The 20,180-nt window shown below is 50.4% G+C and overlaps 1 protein-coding gene across 7 annotated transcripts in view; it reads left to right on the top strand.

The window, feature by feature from the left end:
- PDPK1 (3-phosphoinositide dependent protein kinase 1) overlaps positions 1-20,120 on the top strand; it is a 79,396-nt gene extending 59,276 nt beyond the window's left edge. For all 7 annotated transcript variants that reach the window (XM_025416880.3, XM_025416878.3, XM_025416876.3 and 4 more), the window contains exons 9-14: positions 25-121; positions 1,330-1,503; positions 4,861-5,078; positions 13,364-13,421; positions 14,227-14,379; positions 14,666-20,120. In XM_025416880.3, coding sequence (XP_025272665.3) covers positions 25-121; positions 1,330-1,503; positions 4,861-5,078; positions 13,364-13,421; positions 14,227-14,379; positions 14,666-14,782 — 817 coding nt within the window. In that variant the 3' untranslated portion in view covers positions 14,783-20,120. The remainder of the gene's footprint in view (positions 1-24; positions 122-1,329; positions 1,504-4,860; positions 5,079-13,363; positions 13,422-14,226; positions 14,380-14,665) is intronic.
- The last annotated feature ends 60 nt before the right edge of the window (positions 20,121-20,180 follow it).

Below are 20,180 nucleotides of genomic sequence, written 5' to 3'. Positions count from 1 at the left end.
GTGATGGCTTTTCTTGTTTTACAGAAATGAATATCTTATATTTCAGAAGATCATTAAGTTGGAGTATGACTTTCCTGAAAAATTCTTCCCTAAGGCAAGAGACCTTGTGGAAAAACTTTTGGTAAATATTTTGAATTTTTTCTGATAAGATGATCTGATAGCCACACCCCGAGTCCCTCTGAACTGGGTCAGAGCAGCTTTCCCAGAGGCCCCTGTGTTTCACAGCAGTGTGTCCTTGGGTTGCTTGTGCTTGTAGGTAGATTTGTATCTTCTATCTGATCTCTGTAAACCCTTTTTTTTTTTTTTTAAAGATTCTATTTATTTACTCATGAGAGACCCAGAGAGAGAGAGGCAGAGACACAGGCAGAGGGAGAAGCAGACTCCATGCAGAGAGCCTGATGTGGGACTCCAGGGTCACGCCCTGAGCTAAAGGCAGATGCTCAACTGCTGAGCTCCCAGGCGTCCCTGTGAACCCTTTTCAATTTCCAAATGCCTGATTCTTGCTTTCGTAACATAGGAAATCATTGTATCATTTTGCATTTGTTCATTGATATACATAGCATTTTAAGTTACTTGTTGTTGGAGCAACTGGCTGTACTGCAGTGGCATATTTCTGAAATCCTGCGTGGTGATGTATGTGAATGCCGACCTCAGAGTCTGCTACAGGAAGGTTTTAAAGATTGCCTGGGTTCTGTAGTAGAGGTCAGCAGATTGACCCAGGAAAGGTGTGTGTGTTTGTGTCTAGCAGCTGCAGTGTCCCTGCCCTCCCTTGGTCCTGGGGAGCAGGGCCTGTCCTGTCTCGGACTCTTTCCTCCCCACCCCATGCCTATCCTGTCAGCCGGCAGCCTGTTGCTGCTCGGTGGGTCTGGGGGCTTGGTGGGTCTGGGGGCGTGCAGCTGAAGATCGGAGGGGGTGGGGATGGTGCCCTTTGAGAGGAAGCACGGGTGGGAGAACACAGCATTTTGTTCTCTGTCCATGGTAGCTCGCCGTCTACACAATTATCTTGGTCTCCTTGTTATTAAAACCAGTACATTCATTCTTTTCTTGTACGACTTACGTATTTTTTAAGAGAACACTTGTTGCTATTCATTAAATTTTGAGTTGTTTTCACCTGTGTGAGTGGACAGATAGAAACTTGAGAGAGGTGAATGTAGCCCCAGAGGTGACTCTGCTGTCCCCAGCACACCGTGAAGGGTGGGGGGATAGGCCATAGTGCCCTCCTTTGTGTGAGATGAGAAGAATTGAAAAGGAGTACTCACAAAGAATGTCGTTGTCAGCATTACTTTTCGATGTGGACACTGACTTGTGTTGACTTCTGCTCTGTCTCAGGTTTTAGATGCCACGAAGCGATTAGGCTGTGAGGAAATGGGAGGGTACAGCCCCCTGCGAGCTCATCCATTCTTCGAGTCCATCACATGGGAGAACCTGCAGCATCAGACGCCTCCAAAGCTCACTGCCTACCTGCCAGCGATGTCGGAGGATGATGAGGACTGCTACGGAAACGTAAGCCAGCTGGCATGTGCCTGCGCGTGAGTGTGTATGAATGTGGAGGGTGTGTCGGGGGTGTAGTGAGTGTTCATCTGTGTCCATGAGTGTGATGTATGTACATGTGTATGCATCTTTATGTGTACACATACGATGTGTGTGAGTGTGATGTGTGTACTTATGTGCATGTGTGTCTGGGTATGTGCATGCATGCATCATGAATGTGGGTGTAGGGTTGTGTGTCAGGAACAGCCCAGTGGTGCTGTGTGCTACTGTTCCTCTGTGCACAGGGAGTTAGTGCCATGGGACTTGGGAGCCCAGCTAATGGATGTGTGGCTGGAGCGGAGGCCATCGTAGACCTGTGGGTGGTTGAGCACTTTGCAGCCTCCAAATCTCCCCATCAGTGGTATGGATGAGGCTTCCACCTACACATCTGCCCCAAGTGCACATTGTCAGGCTTGGGTGGTAAGGGTGGTCTCCTTTTCTTATTCCCTGTAGTTAATGTTCACCCAGAGGGAGCCTGACGTTGGGTTGGGGGGACTGGAGCCAGTGGGAGCAGCCCCCTCCATACTGTCCCCCTGGGCTTCTGTCTTCTGCTTTTAGATAGTGCCTTGTAATCTGTGTCTAAAGACATTCTGGAATGTCTTAGAGAAGCCCAGGGTGCTGCTGCTTTGAACTTGAGGGATATGGCCTCAAGGATGGCCCCTGGTCACGTATGGCTTTTGGTGCCTGGTGGAGGCTGGAGTCTTAACTTTGAGTTTTCCTTACGGAGGATGAGCACTCAGAAGAGGTCAGGGGGGTGCAGTGAGCTGCGATGCGCCCACATCACACAGTCAGTGACCACCTCCTGGGCAGGTCTGTGCTTTCTTCTCACCCTCCACCATGAGCCCTCCTGTGTAAAGATGATTTCCCATGCTTCTGTTACCATCAATAGTCCGTTCTCTTGGTTTAACTTGTCATTGGGCCTTATTCTAACTAGTTACCCTGTTGGGGGTGCCACTTTAGTTGACTAGGGAATTCTAGATTTTACCTAAAACTCATCCAAAGCTTAGCTAAAATGACTGCTTGTATCACCTCTTAGAGACCAAATTTCTTCCGTCCCATACTTCACTGTTGTAAGTAACACGTCCCCCCTTTTGTTGTCCTAGAATATCTTTTGTGTCCAGACTTAAAGGAAGCCAGATGTGGAAAGCCATCTGTGCTTACCGCTGACCTGCTTCCCCCACCTCGGTGGTCCCCGGGTCCTCACGGCCTTCCTGAGCCGCGGCAGGTGGGCGCGGGTGGGCTGGGGCCTCCCCAGGAAGCAGCTTGCTCCGCCTGCCGGCTCTACGCAGCCTCTCCTGCCATCCTTGTCCCAGGGCTCGGTACCCAGGGGGCTCGGCTTCATGGAGCCATGTGCACGCACGGTCAAGTGTCTCTTGCAGGCCCTCTGCCTGCTGATTCGTCCTGTTTACTGCACTGAGAGCCCTGGCTTCTCAGTTACTCAAGTGTGGCCATCGTAAAACCAGCTCCATTTGTTAATGGCTTCCTGTTAGATTGCTCATCCTCAGCTTTCAAAGCTGAGTGGTTTGAAAGCCTTGGACGGTATTCAGGCAGCGCTCGTTATGCCAGACTTTCCATTTGGACAGTAAAATGAGTCCTGAACTGGGAGGGTATCAGATACAGGAGGGGGCACTCCTGTCCAGTGCATGTTGACGGTCTATGAGGGCATCTTCTTATCTGTGAGGCCCTGAGAGAGTCCAGGGTCCTTTTCAGCAGGAAGGGGTCTCCATCTGGGGGCAAGAAACAAAATGGTCTTGCTCAGGGAATGAAGAGAGTGGGCACTTGGTTTTCTCGGGTGTTCCTAATCCCCTGCTGTGGCTGGTGGTGGTGCTGGCGGTTGGACCCCAGAGTAATGCCAGGTGTGATGCCCTCAGGGAAAGCCTGGTCCTGCAGCAGCATGCAGGGTTGCCTGATGCACACTGGCAATGTCACCCCTTGTCACACATTCTTTCTGGGCCTACACTTTGTTCTGCGGGTCATCCCAGTTGCTGCTGAAGAGCAGAGAGCCGAGATCCAATATCTGGAGCTTTCCGTGGGGCGCAGTACAGTGTAGCCCCCAAGACAGGAATTGCCCAGCCGGCGGTGGCGGTGGTGGGAAGCCAACAGCTCTGAGACCAGAGCAGGGCAGCTGCTATATTGGAAAAGACATAGAGGACTGGTCCTAATTCGTGGCTAGCTAGCAGGCTGGGGTCTTGGAGCAGTTCTGAGCCTCAGTTTCCCTGTTTTCAAAATGAAGGTGATGGAGACATCCATCTCACTGGCCTTACAGCCCCGTGGGACACCTGGGGCCAGGATGAGGGACAGCTCATGGAAGCTTGTATAAACTTTGGGATGTTGAGCAGAGGTGGCCTTGGCCCAGAGAGTCCTCACAAAGCAGAAGCAGAGACTGTGCCAGAAGGTCTTAGATGAGGGGCCATGGGAGTGACCAGGGTCAGTCCCAGCCAGGGCCAGTGAGGTGGCGCTGAGCCTGCTGTCTGTGCTGTGTGAGCACTAGTGAAAAGGCCACTCCTGGCAGTGAGTGAGGAGGGCAGGAGCAGGATCGGGGTGGGAGAGGGGTGGAGAGGAATGACAGACAGGTCTGGGGCCCCCCTCCAAGGGTAGAGGCCAGAGCCTTTCTGGAGGCACAGGAGACTTGGAAGGACACACAGACTCTGGTTTCAGTGATTGCTGGTAGCTTCTTTTCCCTTGGAGTGGAGTTTGGCTGCAGTGGAGTTCAGGCGTGGGACCTGCAGCTAGGGGACTAGACTGTTGAGGGCAACCACTCCTCCTCAGGTCTTTGATGGGAGCTCTCTGGCTCCGTCACCAGCTCTAAGGGTGTCTGAGTGCACAGGCTCTGCCTGTGTGGAGCATTTGTGAGTAAATCAATTTTTGTATTACCACTGTTTATAGTTTCCCCAGAAGAGCAGGCAACTGTGTCAAGCTTAATTATTATTTGCTATAGTTAAAGGGATACTTAAAAAAAAAAAATTGATCGTAATCAAATTGAAAGACATAGTGACAGCCACAGACTTAGAAAACATGGAATCACAGGGCCAAGGAGGAAGGCTCCTGAGCTCACAAGGCTGCTCGTCCCTCCTCTTCCTTCTTAGGCAGCAGGCCCCAGGCCCTGGGTCTCCCCTTCCTGGAAATGACGACTGAGGGTCAAGCCATCAGGAGGGAGACCTGACCTGGAAGCACCCAGCCCTGCTTGGTTCAGTGGCCCACGATCTGGTGCAGGAGGAGTCAGAGCGGCCACAGGCGCCTCGGGACCTGCAGGGTGTGAGCTTGCTGGGTCTGGTCTGGGGCCCAAGGGAAAGCAGGCATGGCTCTCACTCTTTCCTCTTCTCTGTGCAGTATGACAACCTCCTGAGCCAGTTTGGCTGTATGCAGGTGTCTTCGTCTTCCTCCTCCCACTCCCTGTCCGCCTCGGACGCAGGCCTGCCGCAGATGGCGGGCAGCAACATCGAGCAGTATATCCATGATCTGGACACTAATTCTTTTGAACTGGACTTAGAGTTCTCCGAAGATGAGAAGAGGTTGTTACTGGAGAAGCAGGCCAGTGGAAACCCTTGGTAAGAACCCATAGACATGAGCAGTACTCCATTTAAAAGAGTGGTGTGCGTGGGAGCCGAGCAGCAGGAGACCAAGAGCTCGGGGCACCTGGCCTTTGTCTCCACTGCCTGCCAGGGCCCTGCGCCACCTCACACGTTCCTTGCTGCCATTAATGCTTTGCAAACAAGGACCCTCAAAAGGTCCAGCTTGAAGTGGGGATTTGGAAGTATTGGGCCTGGGGATAAGTGGGTTTGAGACTCTCAGGCCTGCAGCCCTTGGGGCTCAGTGAGCCAGGCCTCCGGGCATCCATGTTCTGACGTAGATTTACCACTGACCAAATGACCACCACCCCCTGATGAGGCAAGGGGGCATTCCAGAGTTTTCACTATTGCAAATCATCCTTCCCACATAGGTTTTCCCACTTGCCTAGATATTTCTCGTAAAGGGGAGCCCTGGCTTGGCAGGTGGAGTGAGGGTGCGCATGTGTAAGGATCCAGTGCTCTGTGTCCACAGTGCTGGAGAACCCATGGCTCCCAGTACTCTTGCCTCCCCTTAAGCACTTTGATGCTCTAAAATGGACTCACGTGAATTTGCTTTTGTATTCTGGTTGAGGCAAACATCTGTGTTCATTGGCCGTTTGTACTTCTCTTTCAAGGTACTTTGTGTCCTTTGACTGTTTTTCTACTTGTAACGTTTTCCATATTTTTGAAATCAACTCCAAGAGCCATGGATAGGAAGAACATTTTTGTTGTATATTTCACAAATGTTTTTCTTCAGTTTACATTTTGAGGTTTTGTGTGTATTTTTGTGTAGAAGTTGCAAATTCTTACAAAAACCAAACGTGTCTGTGTTTTTGTTTTCTGTTTTCCATCTTGGTCATGTTGAAAAGAGTGTGTCTACCCTGACAACCTTCTTTACATGTTTTTATGATTTCCCTTTTGACTCACAGGTGGAGGGAAGTCTGTCACAGGGGTGAGTGGGGAGGTATGTTGGGGTAGGAAAAGGGTTGGAGAGAGAAGCAGACTGGTTGGAGGGCTGGGCTAGGCAACCAGGCTGGAGGAGGAGGAGGAGGAGGCAGGGTGCAGAGGAGAAGTAGTGGGTGATGAGGCCAGGATTCCGTACCATTTGAAATTATTGTCTCTAGCAAAAGTACAATTAGATGTTGGCCAACTGGAATATCTACACTTCTTGGGAGTTTATCCTTCCTAAAGTGGTATCACATAGGAGTATCATTGTGTACCAAGCAGGGAGCAAGGGGCTTTGGTCAGAACGGTTTGAGCACCACCAGGCCATGTGCTCCAGGCAGGTCTGTGCACAGAGTCGTGCAGAAGCTTCCTGGGCCTGTGCGTGATGCGGTCCCTAAGAAGGGCCTGCTCTGCAGCCATGGGCTAACTCCCCAGAAGGCTGTATGCCTTGGCTGAGGGCATTTGCTGAGGCCCTTCAGCCTGGATTCTGGGTGGGATCAAGGCCCGTTGCCTTCCCTCTCTTTGTTCCGGCTTCTCTTCCCTTTCCTCCAGGTTCAGGCCTATTTGGGAGCTGGTGATTTCCAAGAGCTCACAGCATCTCTTATTTGACCAGGGCAAGATATGTTAAGCACTTTGTTCTTTAGAACAATGACTCTCCATGCACGGCCCACAGGGCGTGATAATAATAGTGGGATAACACGAAGAGGATACTTGCTTTCTCACCTTGTTCTCCCTGAGTATGCAGTGTACTGCTTTAGAGACTGCACACTGGCCAGTGATGATGATGTTCTGAGGCTCCTGGACTGTGTGCTTTGTCTGTTTTGAATCTTCTGCAGGAGTTGGTTTACCGTCTAAGTATGAGCAGCTTTAGAGACGTAGTGAGTTCTTAGTATTTCTGCGGAGCTCTTAGTAGCTGTCTGCAGTTACACCTGCTATGATTGCTGTAACTTGGTGTCTTCTGGTAAATCCTCGCTTTGAGATCCAGAAGTTTCCTTAGACCTACGTGGACTCACCACAGGACCTCAGGACACTCTGCTGACTTGTTCTTCAATAAAATATAAAGATTTCTGAATTTCTAAATTTTATCAAAACTGTTACTGTTGACTTTAATGATATATTCTAAAATAAAAGGGCATTTATAACATTTTCAAGTTTAAGTAGGGAATCATTGATTCAGAGAGATGTGCTTTCCCAGCCCACATTGCCCCCCCCGCCCTCCATGTCTGAGGGTGAGGAGGAGGCAGCCCTGCCTGGAAGAGAGCACCCTGCCACATGGAAGGGAGGGGCCTGCCCCAGGAGCCTGGGCAGAACCGTAGGTGTGGAGCTCACCAGGCCATGGCCCTCCGCCCCTCAGAAGCATGGATGTCTGTGCCTCCATGCACACCTGTGAAATGAGGTGGTTTCGCGTACTGTTACCGTGCTGGCGGAGCTGCAGCGCCAAAAGAGTTTTAACAGTAGAGGAATTGCTCATTGTACATGGACACATGAGGACCTCTTTCAAAGCCAAACTTACAAAAAAAAAAAAAAAAAAAAAAAGCCAAACTTACAAAGCTGCTGTGGCATCTTACAGAGAAGTTACGTTGTCCAGGCTGGCGAAGTGCATGTGACAACTTGGAAGCCAAGGAGTGTTGAGCTGTTGACAAGGCAGAGTACCTGCCGGGTGACATTCGAGGCGAGGAGCCCCGGCACTGCCACGGGCCCTGGCACAGCAGCTCCCCAGGTAAAGACGTGGCTGCAGACACTAGGAATGAGTTGGCATCCCTCTGGCCACGTTGCACTTTTGCCTTGAGTAGATAAATCAGATACGGCTCATACTGCAAGCATTGAACAGTGTGGGCTTCAAGTCTGTGAGCCCAGATTCTCATATTTAGGAAGAGAAAAGCGAACCGCGGTCCATGCATATGGATGAAAACTAGAGGATCACAGTTAATCACTGTAGTGTTGAAATCTCTACAGCCTAGAAGCTGGAAGTCATAGGCCTTTAGGTCTTTCTGGAGGTCCCTCGAGGTGTCTGCATGTTTCTTGAGCTGAGCAGGTTCATCATCCTTCAGCTTCTGGTTGATCACACTGGTTAATCCCCAGGCATTCAGAATACACAGATGGCTCAGGAAGACTTCCTTCTCATGCCACAAATTCCCTGCACCATTGTTGTCCCAGGATGAATCCTGGATAGTTTCCGTATGGATCAGTAAGATCAGCCATAATTAATCCAGTAGTGCCTTTGGTATGTCCTTTTATTTTTATTTATTTATTTTTTTTTGGTATGTCCTTTTAGTTTGATAGCCTCATAGGCACTTTCAACCACCATCATATGTACTCCCTTCTAATTTTCACTGTCATCATCTATCACCATTCCTGGATTCAGTTCCTGAGCAGAAACGCCTGCCACATTCACTCCACACAGCCACTCTTGAGTCGCCATGTTCTCCCAAAATCCATCCATGGCAGCTGCTGGGATGAATGCCAAGTTTTTCAGCCATGAGATAGTGAAATCTAAGAGAATCCAGATTATACTCTTCCAATCACACGGTGCTCAGGTAGTCCACTTAGTTTCCAGGTCACATATATGAAACTATCCACTGGATTGGAAACCACAGTCACTCACACCTGGGACCATGAACAGTGGATTTGAAGACACTGACATTCCTTTGCACCAGACCGAGTCGGCCCTCTCCTTCCTATGGGGGTAGGGAGGGGAGATGTGCCACAGTTACCACCACAACCCTGGAGTCGACAGTTACAGAGTAACCTCTCTCTGCCACAGTTTTAGCTGTCTGAAGAAATAAGCTCCCATGTTGCAGACCCATCATTTCTCCTTTGAGTTTATCTTCCAAAACATCCACAAGGGCAAGTTCATCAGTCAGAGACTTTCCCAAAATGCTGATGGCACACACCATACCAACTTGTCCAGCACCTACTACAGTGATCTCACCGTTTGGGAAGGTTGCCTCTTCTGCAACTGGTGCAGTCAGTTTTTCTGTTAGAATCACCATTGTGCCCAGGAGAGAGACAACAGTAAGAGTGGCTTAAAGCAGACAGTGTCAGCTGCATGCACCTTCTCAGGCATGGGGTCTGCCTGAAGTGCTTCTTTTGAGCCTCACTGCTTGTTCTGGAACAAATGTGTTGAGCAGTGCACCGGTGGTACAGACACAGTGGTAGGTAAACCACAGGTGCCAGATCGTGAGTCCAGGTTGTGGTACCAAGCATTGCTGGAGCCCCTGGGATCTCACAGACCACAGCCATCCCTACACCGGGAGAAAAAAAACTGGTCTCACTGAGGAATGGTCATGAAAAATTACTGATTTTATTAGTAGTCTGAATGAAATGCAAAGTGTGCAGGAAGCATCTCTGCTGCCAACCCAAATGTGAGTTATCTCAAGTAAAGTGCTGGTGTTGGGAGCTGGCCAGCTGCTCTATGCATGGAAGACTGTTTTCACTGCAGAGTTTTACTGGCAAACTGGTTATTCAGACTTGGCTGTTTGGCCGTTTTTTCTGGAAAATGAGTGGAATGAGTCTGTCACTTTAAGACAAACAACTGCCAGTATTTGTCACCAGTGATAAAAATTGAAATTAGGATTTTGGAAAACTTTATCCCTCACTGTAAGTTTGACATCTTCCCAGCAACTAAAGACTCTTTTTGAGGAGATAGTGATGGCAACAAGTTGATTTGTTGATAATCGTGGAACAAAGTTTGTCAGCATTGGGAGGATTTCCGTGACTCAGCAAACCACCATCTTCCGGGTGACTGCTGGGTGACAGAGCTATTCAAAGTGCCAGGTGGACTGATGAATTTTAATGTCCCATAGTGTGAAAAATCCATCATGGGGACTCAGATTCCGTGTGGCAGTGGACCGTGAAGGAGCTCCACTTGTTGAGCTTGGGCGCGTTATCAGAGAAGAATGCCCATCACTCTCTGAAAATGCTTTTACAGGCACTCCTCCCTTTTCTAGCTCCTTGCCCAAGTGAGGCTGGTTTCTTGTGCTTCAGCCTGGAAAGCACACAGAGTGATGGCGGAGGCCACTAGGCGTGCCCAGCTGTCTTCTGTGAAACCACCTGTTTAGGAGATTTACAAAATGTACAACAGGGTCATGCTTCACATTAATTATCTTTGTTTTGGAAAAAAGTTACTCTTGAATAAAAATGTTATTTAGTATGTTATGGGGCTGTTTTTGATTTTTAATGAATTAAATAAATATTTGAAAATATCTCCATTTTAATTTCTCCTACATGAATATCAGTGGGTATAACCCCAGTAAAGGAAATTCCTTTGGGATCTTCCATAAAGATTAAAGAATGTAAAGGAGTCCCAAGAGCTGGCGTTTTAGAGCAAACTGGCTCCAATCACTTGTTCCTTTACCTGTGTCAAAGCCCAGCATGGAGAGCCTTCCTGAGGTGGTCAGAAGAGCCACATCGGCATTCTGGCAGCCTTGCTTGGCTCCCCTGGGAGTGACTGCTCTGAAATGGCCTCAGGCTTGCATCCTCCAGAATGATCTTGGGGTCTGGGGTTTGCTTGTGGGATAGGGTGAGGAGGAAAGAACCCTGGCTTTGGAATCAGGAAGAAGGAGTATCTCGACACTGTCACCCATCTGGGCAAGCCCGCTTGGACTTCTGCACAGAGCTGATGGTGAGTGTCGCCTGTGTGTGAAGCGGGGCTTTGGTGACCTGCCTGCTAACCACAGTCTTGAGAGTCTCTGACTCAGGTCTGGTTTTGGCTCAGAGTCTTCAGACAACATCTACCACTTGCCAACGAGGAAGAGGTGGCTGGTGGGCGGGGGGGGGGTGCATTTTCAGGGGAGTGAAGTAAATTCAAAGTGATTAGCCTGTGTAAGCTAATCGGTGAGTGCACTGCATGACTGGATTGTGCTGTTTGTGCTAATAATGGAGCTTTGAGCCTCTCTGCATCTTGCCTCGGTTTATTTTACCCCAGCCACTGGATCCAGTCAGGAGTCCCCGCTAGGCTTTCACCATCCGGGACACCAGTAGCCTCCCTGCGGCCTCCATGCCTCTTGGGGAAGAGTGCGGGGGCTGCGCTTATGTGTGTGTGACCAGGACTGAGGGCCTCCTGGTCCGCCCACGGTGCGGCTGGGGTCTGTCAGTGGGGTCCTCACTGCAGGGACAGGAAAGGGGCTTGCCTGCTTCCCTGCAGTGCCAGAATGTTCTGTTGCTGAGCCATTGCTGTGGTTTCAGTTTTGCTGGTATAAAGAATACTGTTGTGGATATTTGTGCCCTAGTCTTCATTTTTCTTTACTTCCTGAGGATAGATTGTTGGGAGTGGGATTGCTTCTCAATACATCATCTCCAGATTGTTTTTCGGCGAGTCGTAAGTTCAGAGCCACAGGTGCTGGTGCTGAGCAGGCGCGGACTGGGGCACCCCAGTAGGGCATGCAAGAAGGGCGGCTCAGTTTTGTTTACTGAGAGCCATTGAGAATTTTGGGATCACTTCCTCTTGGGGAATTTCTAGTTTGTATACTTTGCTCAGTTTTCTGTTGAAGCTTTAAGCCTTTCCTGTCACTTTGCATGTGCTCTGCGGCGTGCAGACGTTAACTCTGTGGGCTGTGTTTGCGGAAGACCTCTCCAGCCTCCTCCTTGTTCATGGGGGTGGTTTTGTAGTTGGAGGTGCTTTTTGTCCTCCTGCCGTGACTGCTGCTTAGAAAGTCACTCCTCCTTCCTCTTCTAGCTCTTCCCTTGCTGGGAGTTGGGGGTCACTTTGGGGCGGCCAGTGAACTGGACTCCGTGTAAACTGTCCAAGAAAAATCTTCCCTGGTTTCTCAAGCTCAGGGAAAACCAGAATGTCCTGTTAATTTAATATCGTATCCTGTCTCTCATGTCAGACTACTTGAGGCTGCAAAGACGCCGTGAGGCCTCTTCTTTCCTTACCTGTCTGCCAGGCTTTCTTGGTGCTGTGGTGCCATCAGCCCCAGGGGCCTGACTGCCGGGAGGGCGTGGCGGTGGCATCTTTCACAAGCCTGAGCTGAAATTGAGCCCCACCCCAGCCCTCCGCCCTCAGTACAGTTTAATTCAAGTCTCCCCCTTATGATTAGTTTGTGGTTCTTTACTACACATCCAGCTCTTCCACAGTAGGGCTTGGTTAGAAGAGGCTTTCTGTACGATCTGTGTGTTTCTGTGCTGCAGATCGTTCTATCTGCCTTTCAAAAATCTTCTGAATGTTTTTCTCTTTGTTTCACATCTTGTTTTTGTTTGTTGGTTTGGTTTTTAAGTACCTCTGAGAGTGAGATATTGTACCTTTTCTTTTTTTTTTTTTTGTACCTTTTCTCATATAGCACGTTTTTGTTCAAATTCTTTTTAGTTTTCAAAATCCATATGCTGCCATGTCCACTCACAAGTAGGCTGAGTGCTTGGGGGTGGGGCCTCCATGGGTTCTGAAGCCGGCAGGGGTCTGGCTGGGGTAGCCTGGGCAGACCCCAGGGCCAGGAAAGCTGAGTGAGAACTCACCAGCTCAGCCAGTCTTCTTGCATGCGCCCTGGGTCCCCTGTGGCTGCACTCAGATACTGAAGTGGTAAACTGTCACCACTTGTGTGAGTGTGTGTGAGGCGACAGTTATCTTATGACTTTGCAAACATAAGACATTGTGGTCTACAGTAGATCCTCAGACTAGGAAATTTGGTAAAGCCAGATGGAGCATAAACTAGTAACTCTTCATTTGAACCAAAAGCAAGAACCCGAAGACATTAAAACAACCTCTTTTATACTCCTAGGAGTCAAAGTGAAGTATACTTGCTAAAAACATACACGAAGTCAAGCTGTGTTCCTAGCTTTCTCCTCCAAGTTCCTGCCGTATTTGAGTAGGAGTGCTCTCTTACTGTCGTAAAAACACCAAAGAAGGTGTTTTTAAACCGAGTCCAGTATGGGTCTTTCCGGGACCCGTGATTCTCAGCTGCATGGTGGTTTCTGAGCATCGGATTGGGGGGCCTAGGCTTGGGTAGCACGTGGCCAGCAGTCTGTGTCCTGAGGTTGACTCTCAGCGGCCCCCGCACTTTCAGGGGCTCTGTGCTCACCCCAGCTTTGTTCAAATCAAGGAGGGTGTGTGTCACCTTGCCACCGCCTTTCTACTGCTGCGCAAATGCTGCCCAGCCAGAGGTGGCAGCAGGTGACGGTGCTCACGTGTGTCGACGCTGGTCCGCATCCCACAACTGAATGCTCTAGAGCAGTGGCCACCTGCATGCTCCATGAACTTGGGGCCTCCTGAGTTCCTGGAGCGAGTCAGGGCTGTGACAGGAGGGGTTTGAGCAAGGCTCGCAGATGCCCTCAGGAAGTTCATTCACTTGGAGAGTTTCTGTCCCCGACTCACTTGAGTATCTCTTGTTTCCTTCTTTTTATAGGCACCAGTTTGTAGAAAATAACTTAATACTAAAGATGGGTCCCGTAGATAAGCGAAAGGTAAGTCAGCTCCCGCCAGCACCTGCCGAACATCTGTCTCCCCTCAGCCGCCTCGGGATCTGGCCTTCCACCTCGGGTGCCCGCTGACCTTGCTATGCATGCATCCTTGCTCTTGCTTCCCTTTCTCTGAAAGATAATTTCTAGATTTGACGGCTAAGGAAGGCTTGAGCCACTCAGGGGAAGCTGTTTGAAACCACACAGGAAGGCTGTGGTAAAATAAAAATACACTCTCTCGTTTCTGTCTTGAGACCGGGGTTTTGATATCCTAGCAAGTTGTCTTTTACTTCATTAGACTTGTTTTTGAAAATTGTTATTTGTTTGTTATGTTTTATGGATTGATTGTGTGAAAACTATCAGACTCACATACGTTCTCCCTTTGCCAACACAGGCCCTTCTAAATTCAGGCCCCAGGCCTCTGTTCCTGGTGGGACACACACGCTGCCCGGGCCCCACCTCCCTGGAACAGAGGTCATGAGTGGTACCCTCACTGTCCCCAGCAGGCTAGGCCAAGCGCTTGGGTTTGCCTGCCTGTGCTGCCGCTCCCCTCTGTGGCAGTGGAGGGACACAGACCCCAGTGGGGACATTGGGACCCAGCTCACTAAGGCCAGGCAGGCTGGGTGCTGCATTCTGCTCCTCTCTGATCTGAGAGGCCGGGTCCATGGGAGGAGGCCAAGTCCCAGGCGAGTTGACAGGCGCTGGTCCCCATGCCCTGGGCTGCTCTGATGGCTGGCCTCCAAGGGAGCGGTAGGTGCAGTCTGTACCCACTTCTGAGTCCTGACAGACAGGGTCCTTTTGTTTTGCATAGGGCTTGTTTGCACGACGACGACAGTTACTGCTCACAGAAGGGCCACACTTGTATTATGTGGATCCTGTCAACAAAGTCCTGAAAGGTGAAATTCCATGGTCACAAGAACTCCGACCAGAGGCCAAGAACTTTAAAACCTTCTTTGTGCACACGGTGAGTTTGTCTCTGCGGGCTCTCCTCTACAGGCAGTTATCTCCCCCTTAATCTCCTGTCCCGGGGGCTCCACACTCACAGCGCACCCCTGAGCTGAGCCGGGGTCACTTGTGCTTGTTTGTCAGTTTAGGGGTGACTTAAGAGATCTCTAGGTCCTTGCCTGCACATATAAGGCCTACACACACTTGTGTGCTTCCACAAGTGCCCACAGTGGCCGCCAGAGGGTGGTGGTCTTGGCGGGACACCCCTTGCCCCCAGGATCATTAAACCATCTCTGTCTCCACAGCCAAACAGGACGTATTACCTGATGGACCCGAGTGGGAATGCTCACAAATGGTGCAAAAAGATCCAGGAAGTGTGGAGACACAGAAACCAGAGCCACCCAGATGCCGCCGTGCAGTGACACGTCCACGGCTGCTGCACTAGCTGCCAGGACACGTGCCCCAGCGTGGCTCGCCGCCCTCCGGGACACTTCCAGACCACCTGCCAGCCATCTCAAGGGGGATGCAGACGGCGGAACCTTGCAGCTTTTTTATTTAAAAGAAAAGAAAAAAATGCCCAACCACACAAAGAACAAAACCAATAACGAAAAGGAATTCAGGGTTGCTTTGCTTGCTCTCTGTGCTCTGTGGAGGCTCCCCAAGCTGTCCTTGCCATGGGGACCCAGCGCCACGCACGTCTGCCTAATTCCTGCCCGGGCGAGTGGAACAGACTTGAGTCACCAGCTCTGCACCACATGCCCTGGTCACCTGCCGGCCAGTCCTCCTGTGGCGGAGGGGAGGGGCATGTGCCTCCCAGAACCCGTCGGCAGGGAGCTGTGTGCACCTCTGCCGAGGGTGGCATCCATCTTTTTGGGGTGGGAGGGTTCCTGGCTTAGGTCTGTGTGCTCCTTTTCTTGTGTCCCTACTTGCTGCCCCCTGTGCCCCACCAGGGTCCCTCGCTCACCTTCTTGCATAGCTCTGGCTGTGAGATCTCTGTGGCTGTGCACACTCCATGCCTTGTGTGTATCGGGCAGGCTCCAGGTGGGGAGATATGGAGCGGGCTGTTGGGGTGCACTACCAGGCCGCTGCTGGGGTTGGAGGGTGCCAGCGGGCTTTGGGATTGAATGTCCCTCTGAGCGGGGTGGTTTTACAGAGCTAGAAAGCAAGCTCGGGCCTGGAAAAGGTACTGTCCAAGGTGGGCACCCGGTTGTGCTAGGAGATAAGGCGGTGCCCTGCTCCGTGTGAGGCCACGGCAGCAGGGCAGACTGGGCCTGCGTCCCCCACGTGGAGGGGTGCTGCCTGGTGAGCGCCTCTTGAGTGCTTAGAGGGTGGAACATGCAGATCCCCCCACCCCAGAGCAGTTTGCTGGGGCTGAGGGACTCCGGGTGCCTGTGGTCTCCCAGCACGTTTACGTCTCCACAGTGAAAGTCTGGAAACCTTCTCATGCTGCCAGGTCATTTATCTCCATCGAGATGTGGACCTTGCCCGGAAGAAAATGTTGCTCACCTTGCACAAGGGGTAGGAACGCCACACTGGAGACCGAGCACCCAGGCCGCTCACCCCCTCTACTTTCAGGCTGCCTGCCTTTCACCTTGCAGAGGTGGCACAATGCTGTATACTGCAGCAGGTCCAGGATTTACCAGTCCTTTGATTTCTTTGCTGCTCCCTGGACATAGGATGGCTGTGGGCCTGGTGGGCTCGGCGTTCCTCTTCCTGCCCATGTTGTCCCTGGAGGGCAGTCCGCAGTCCAGGTGGGAGGGAAGGAGGCACTACTGCTTGCAAGTTCCTCACAGGCACGTCTCTCTGCCTCTGGGGGATGAACAACTGTGCGGTTTCCTTCAGGCTTTCACGAAGGCACCAGCACAAGGTTCACACGGGAAAGATTCCCCCTGACGACTCTGCCACCCGTCTCGTATTTCGAACAAACCATCCGTCTCCCCCTGTGTTGACAGGTGGTCCAAATCAAGATAAAAGATGCTTTGTCAAATGGGTTTAGTGATAAGAGTGACCCTTGTCAGCCTGGGAGGGAAGTGTGGCTGTGGAGGTCTCAGGGCAAGCGGTGAGGGTGCACAGGAGCAGAGGTGGGGCAAGGTTTCTGGTGGCTTCCACTGGGGTCTCGTGCACTGCTCTGTGAGAGTTGCGTGTGAGCAAACGAGCATGTGTGCATGCTCTTGGGAAACCCTGGGGAGCGGGACACTGTCCTGGGCCAGGGGTATAGGTCAAGCTCCCCTCTTCTCCTCGCTTTTGAAAAGACTTGCTCTGTTCATCTGCTTTTCAAACAATAAGTCTCGCAGGCTTTCAGGAAGGTCGTTTCCAGCTTACTCCCCATGTTGTTGATACGTTTACTTTTCTCAGAACACCGGTGTCCGTGGGCATGCAGTTGGGAGAGTTGGGGGCCCGCTCTTGCCCACTGTTCTTTCTGGGATCTGGTTACAGGGACCTGGGCAGAGCTGGCAAGCAGAGCTGGCGTTGGGCTGTAACAGGAGCCCTCAGCTGAGCTGCTCTGGGAGGGACGCAGCTTCCATTGCATTCTTCCCCCTGCACGGCGCCACTACCTCCCAGGCTTCACCCACCAGTTCCATCTTAACCTCCGAAACCAGAGAATGAGGGGCTCAGGCTTCAGCTGGCAGCCAACAGAGCTGAAGGGACTGCCCTTGCCCAAGCCAGCGACAGCTGAGCCCTCCCTAGGCCATCTTTCTCCTCTCGGAGCCTCCTTTCCCTTTTTATTTTTTAAGGCACATAATACTCTTCCTGCCCCGTGCTTGTTCGTGTCACCTTTAGTTTTATCCAGCTTGTCCTTAGAGCTGCTGTCCCGGCATGCAGGTGCCTCCCGTTCTTAGACGTGGCTGTGGCCGTCAGTCCAGTGCGTACACAGCACACGTGGAAGTACAAGTGATTCATTCAAAGGGAGAAAGTGCCCTGTTGTTCAGCAGACCCAGAAGCCATGTGTCTTACTGAGGGAAGGCAAGGACAAGGTGAGGTGCCAAACCACAAGCCCGCCAGGCAGGGCCAATCCCACACTGCGTGGCTCCCCAGGCTCAGGTGGCCCACCGCACCTCACCCCTTTCTGGGAATCCAGGGAGCCAGGCGCAGGTGGGGTGGTTTCCTGACCAGGACGGTGGAGGGGACGGGGGGTGGGGGGGTGGGGGGGGGTGGCTGGTGGCACTGCAGGGTGCCTGCTCTTCTGAACCCGCCCTACCCCAGGCCCCCACTACTGCCCTGTGGTATTTGTGGCCCAGGCCCGTAGGGATTGCGGGAGATGGCCCTGTGGCACAGACTCCCCCAGGGCAAGGTGCCGGCACAGGAGCTCCAGGTGGTTCTGTACTTTCTAAAACATTTGTGAGAATATCAACTGTAGGCTTACCACCCAGGAGAGACCACTGTGAACATTTTGGTGTATAGCCCCCCCCTGCACACATTTGTTTGCTTTTTTAACTAAATTGGGAACATGAAACACCTAGTGTTCTGCATCTAGCTTGTTTCACTCAATTATTTATCTTCTGCATTTCTCCACGTCATGAACAATGATTAAAAACATTCTTTTTAGTGACTGTAGAGCTTAATGGTTATAAATTTTATCATAATTTATCTGACCATTTCCCTGTTATAAAACATTTAGATGTTTTTTGGTTTTTCACTATTTAAATAATGCTGTGATGAATATCCTCATAAATCTTTGATTTTGACTCTGAGACTCTGATCCCTGTGCCTCTCACCCCCATTCCTAGAAGTAGTGTTTTTGGGTCAAAGAGTGTATTTGTGTTAAAGGTGGTATTAGTCAGTCTCTGTCTTGATATGATGCTTAGATGCTTAGAGTTCCAGTACAGAACCTAAGTTGTGTCCTACAGATTCTGAACAAGTCAGTTTCTGGTAAGGTGTGTGTTCCAAAGAATGTTTTAATAAGACTGCTCTCCTATTTTTTTTCATAATGCTAAAATGATACCATTTATTGCAGTCCATTTGTGACCGACTTTTTTTCCAAAAACTAATTTCCTTATTTTTGTTGAAAGAATCTGGTTATGCTTGCATGTTATCTACCTTCCCCTCCCTGCTGCTACGGCTTTCAAGTGCTCAGTGATATTTTCAGAAGCTTGTACTGTGTCCACAATGGTACTGAATTTGCATCCGCACAGGCAGCAGAGATAAAAAGTGTTGAACTGACCTTGCCACACGCTTAGTGGATGACTTGTAATTAAGTTTGTAGACTCAGAAAATCCGTTGGGCCATTTGGAATCAGTAAAAGAGCAAATTCTCTCCTTGAAAAAGAGGCCATGTAGGCAGTTGGGTTTTACAGAAGTTGATTTGCCCCCATGCCCTTCAGGTGGTGGCACTCAGTAGGAAGGTCTCCGCGGCTCTGCATTCCGCTGTAGGCTGTAAGTGTGCGGGCCCGCGTGGGTTTCAGGGCTTCTCCCCTGCCCTCCCTCACCGTGTTGCAGGCTGTCTGGCCGTCTTCAAACCCAGACCACCCAATTTGGTTTCATTCCTAATCTCTCACTTGAGTTTGGGGTCCATTGATGCTGAGGGGAGAGGTGTGTGAGATTTATTAGGGGCCATGCTCAGTGTCACTTGAGTCTGCCAAGATTTTGGCTGGGTTGTGCAGAATTGGATTTCCTGCCCTCCTCTGACAACCCAGGTCCCCTGTCCCCCAGGGTGGTCCTCAGACTGAGGGTGCTCACTCCCTTGCCAGAGTATGATGAAGGTACTGTTCTTAGGGATGTTGCCATGTACATTTTAACACAGTCTCTTCATCCAAAGCTCTGGAACTGATGGTGACTCGAGTGGGTGTGGCACTTCCCTCTTAGGCGGCCTGCTGGCAAGTGCCTTAAGTCAGGAGTTGCCCCCCAAGTGTCTGGGGTGGTGCAGGCTGCTGGCCCAGGGCTGCCTGGGAGCACTGGTCTGGAGAAGGGAGCTGTGCCCACAGAGTGGGCCTGTCTGTAGCTGAAGACAGCTCGATGGGCACCTGAACAGGCCACACGTAAACCTGAATTGTCCCCAGAACCCACTTCTTCAGTATGAGGAAGCACCAGACTTTGTGTACAGAGAACATTTTTTACAAGAGGCAGACCTTTTTTATAGTGTGTGATCCACCCTAGTCCAACCCGCCTGGCAGGATGACTTCCGAATCGGGGTCGTTTTGCTGGTGAAAAGCCTCTGTCCTCACCAGAAGTTTGATTGGACATTGACAAAAATAAATTTTTCCAGTATTTAGAGCTGCTGTAGCTGTTCCTTAACACAAAATAGGATGAATCAGTAGTGTGTTAGCTGTCTTTCAGGTTGGTGGCAGTCAGTTAGAACATGTGTAAAATTCTCTACCTGGTCTGTAGCTGTAACTGTGATGTACAGGCAAAGCAAAAATTTAAAACTTATGAAAACAAATAATGCAATGATATTAGGATATACACTTTTGTATTTTTATTCTTATATAAGGTTATTTGCCGGCTGTTGTTGGCCTCTAGTTCAGTCTGTGTTATTTAAAATCTAATATATGAATTATTTGGATTGAATTCATGTTTGGGGCCACGTTGTTGTATGTATTGATGTACAGCCTTGAATGTGAATAATTATTGTAAACTATATTTTACAACTTTTTTTCTGGCTTTATTATATAAATTTTCTATTCGGTCAATGATTTAATCCTATAATTTAATGAATCTGTTTTCTTCTCTTTTTTTCAAATATTTGTGCTTTAGATGTAGTTCCTGGATGATGAATTTTCCACGTATGCTCGGTAGTCTTGTAATAAAGAGCATGTAGAGTGTAGACGCTGGCTGGCGCGGCTCTTCTTTGCCCCGGGGCGCGGGGTCAGGCGCGGCCGCCACC

Source organism: Canis lupus, chromosome 6, assembly GCF_003254725.2.
Source record: "Canis lupus dingo isolate Sandy chromosome 6, ASM325472v2, whole genome shotgun sequence".
NCBI lineage: Eukaryota > Metazoa > Chordata > Mammalia > Carnivora > Canidae > Canis > Canis lupus.
Note: the sequence above shows the minus strand (reverse complement) of the source record. Positions and strands in the feature narration are given on the sequence as shown.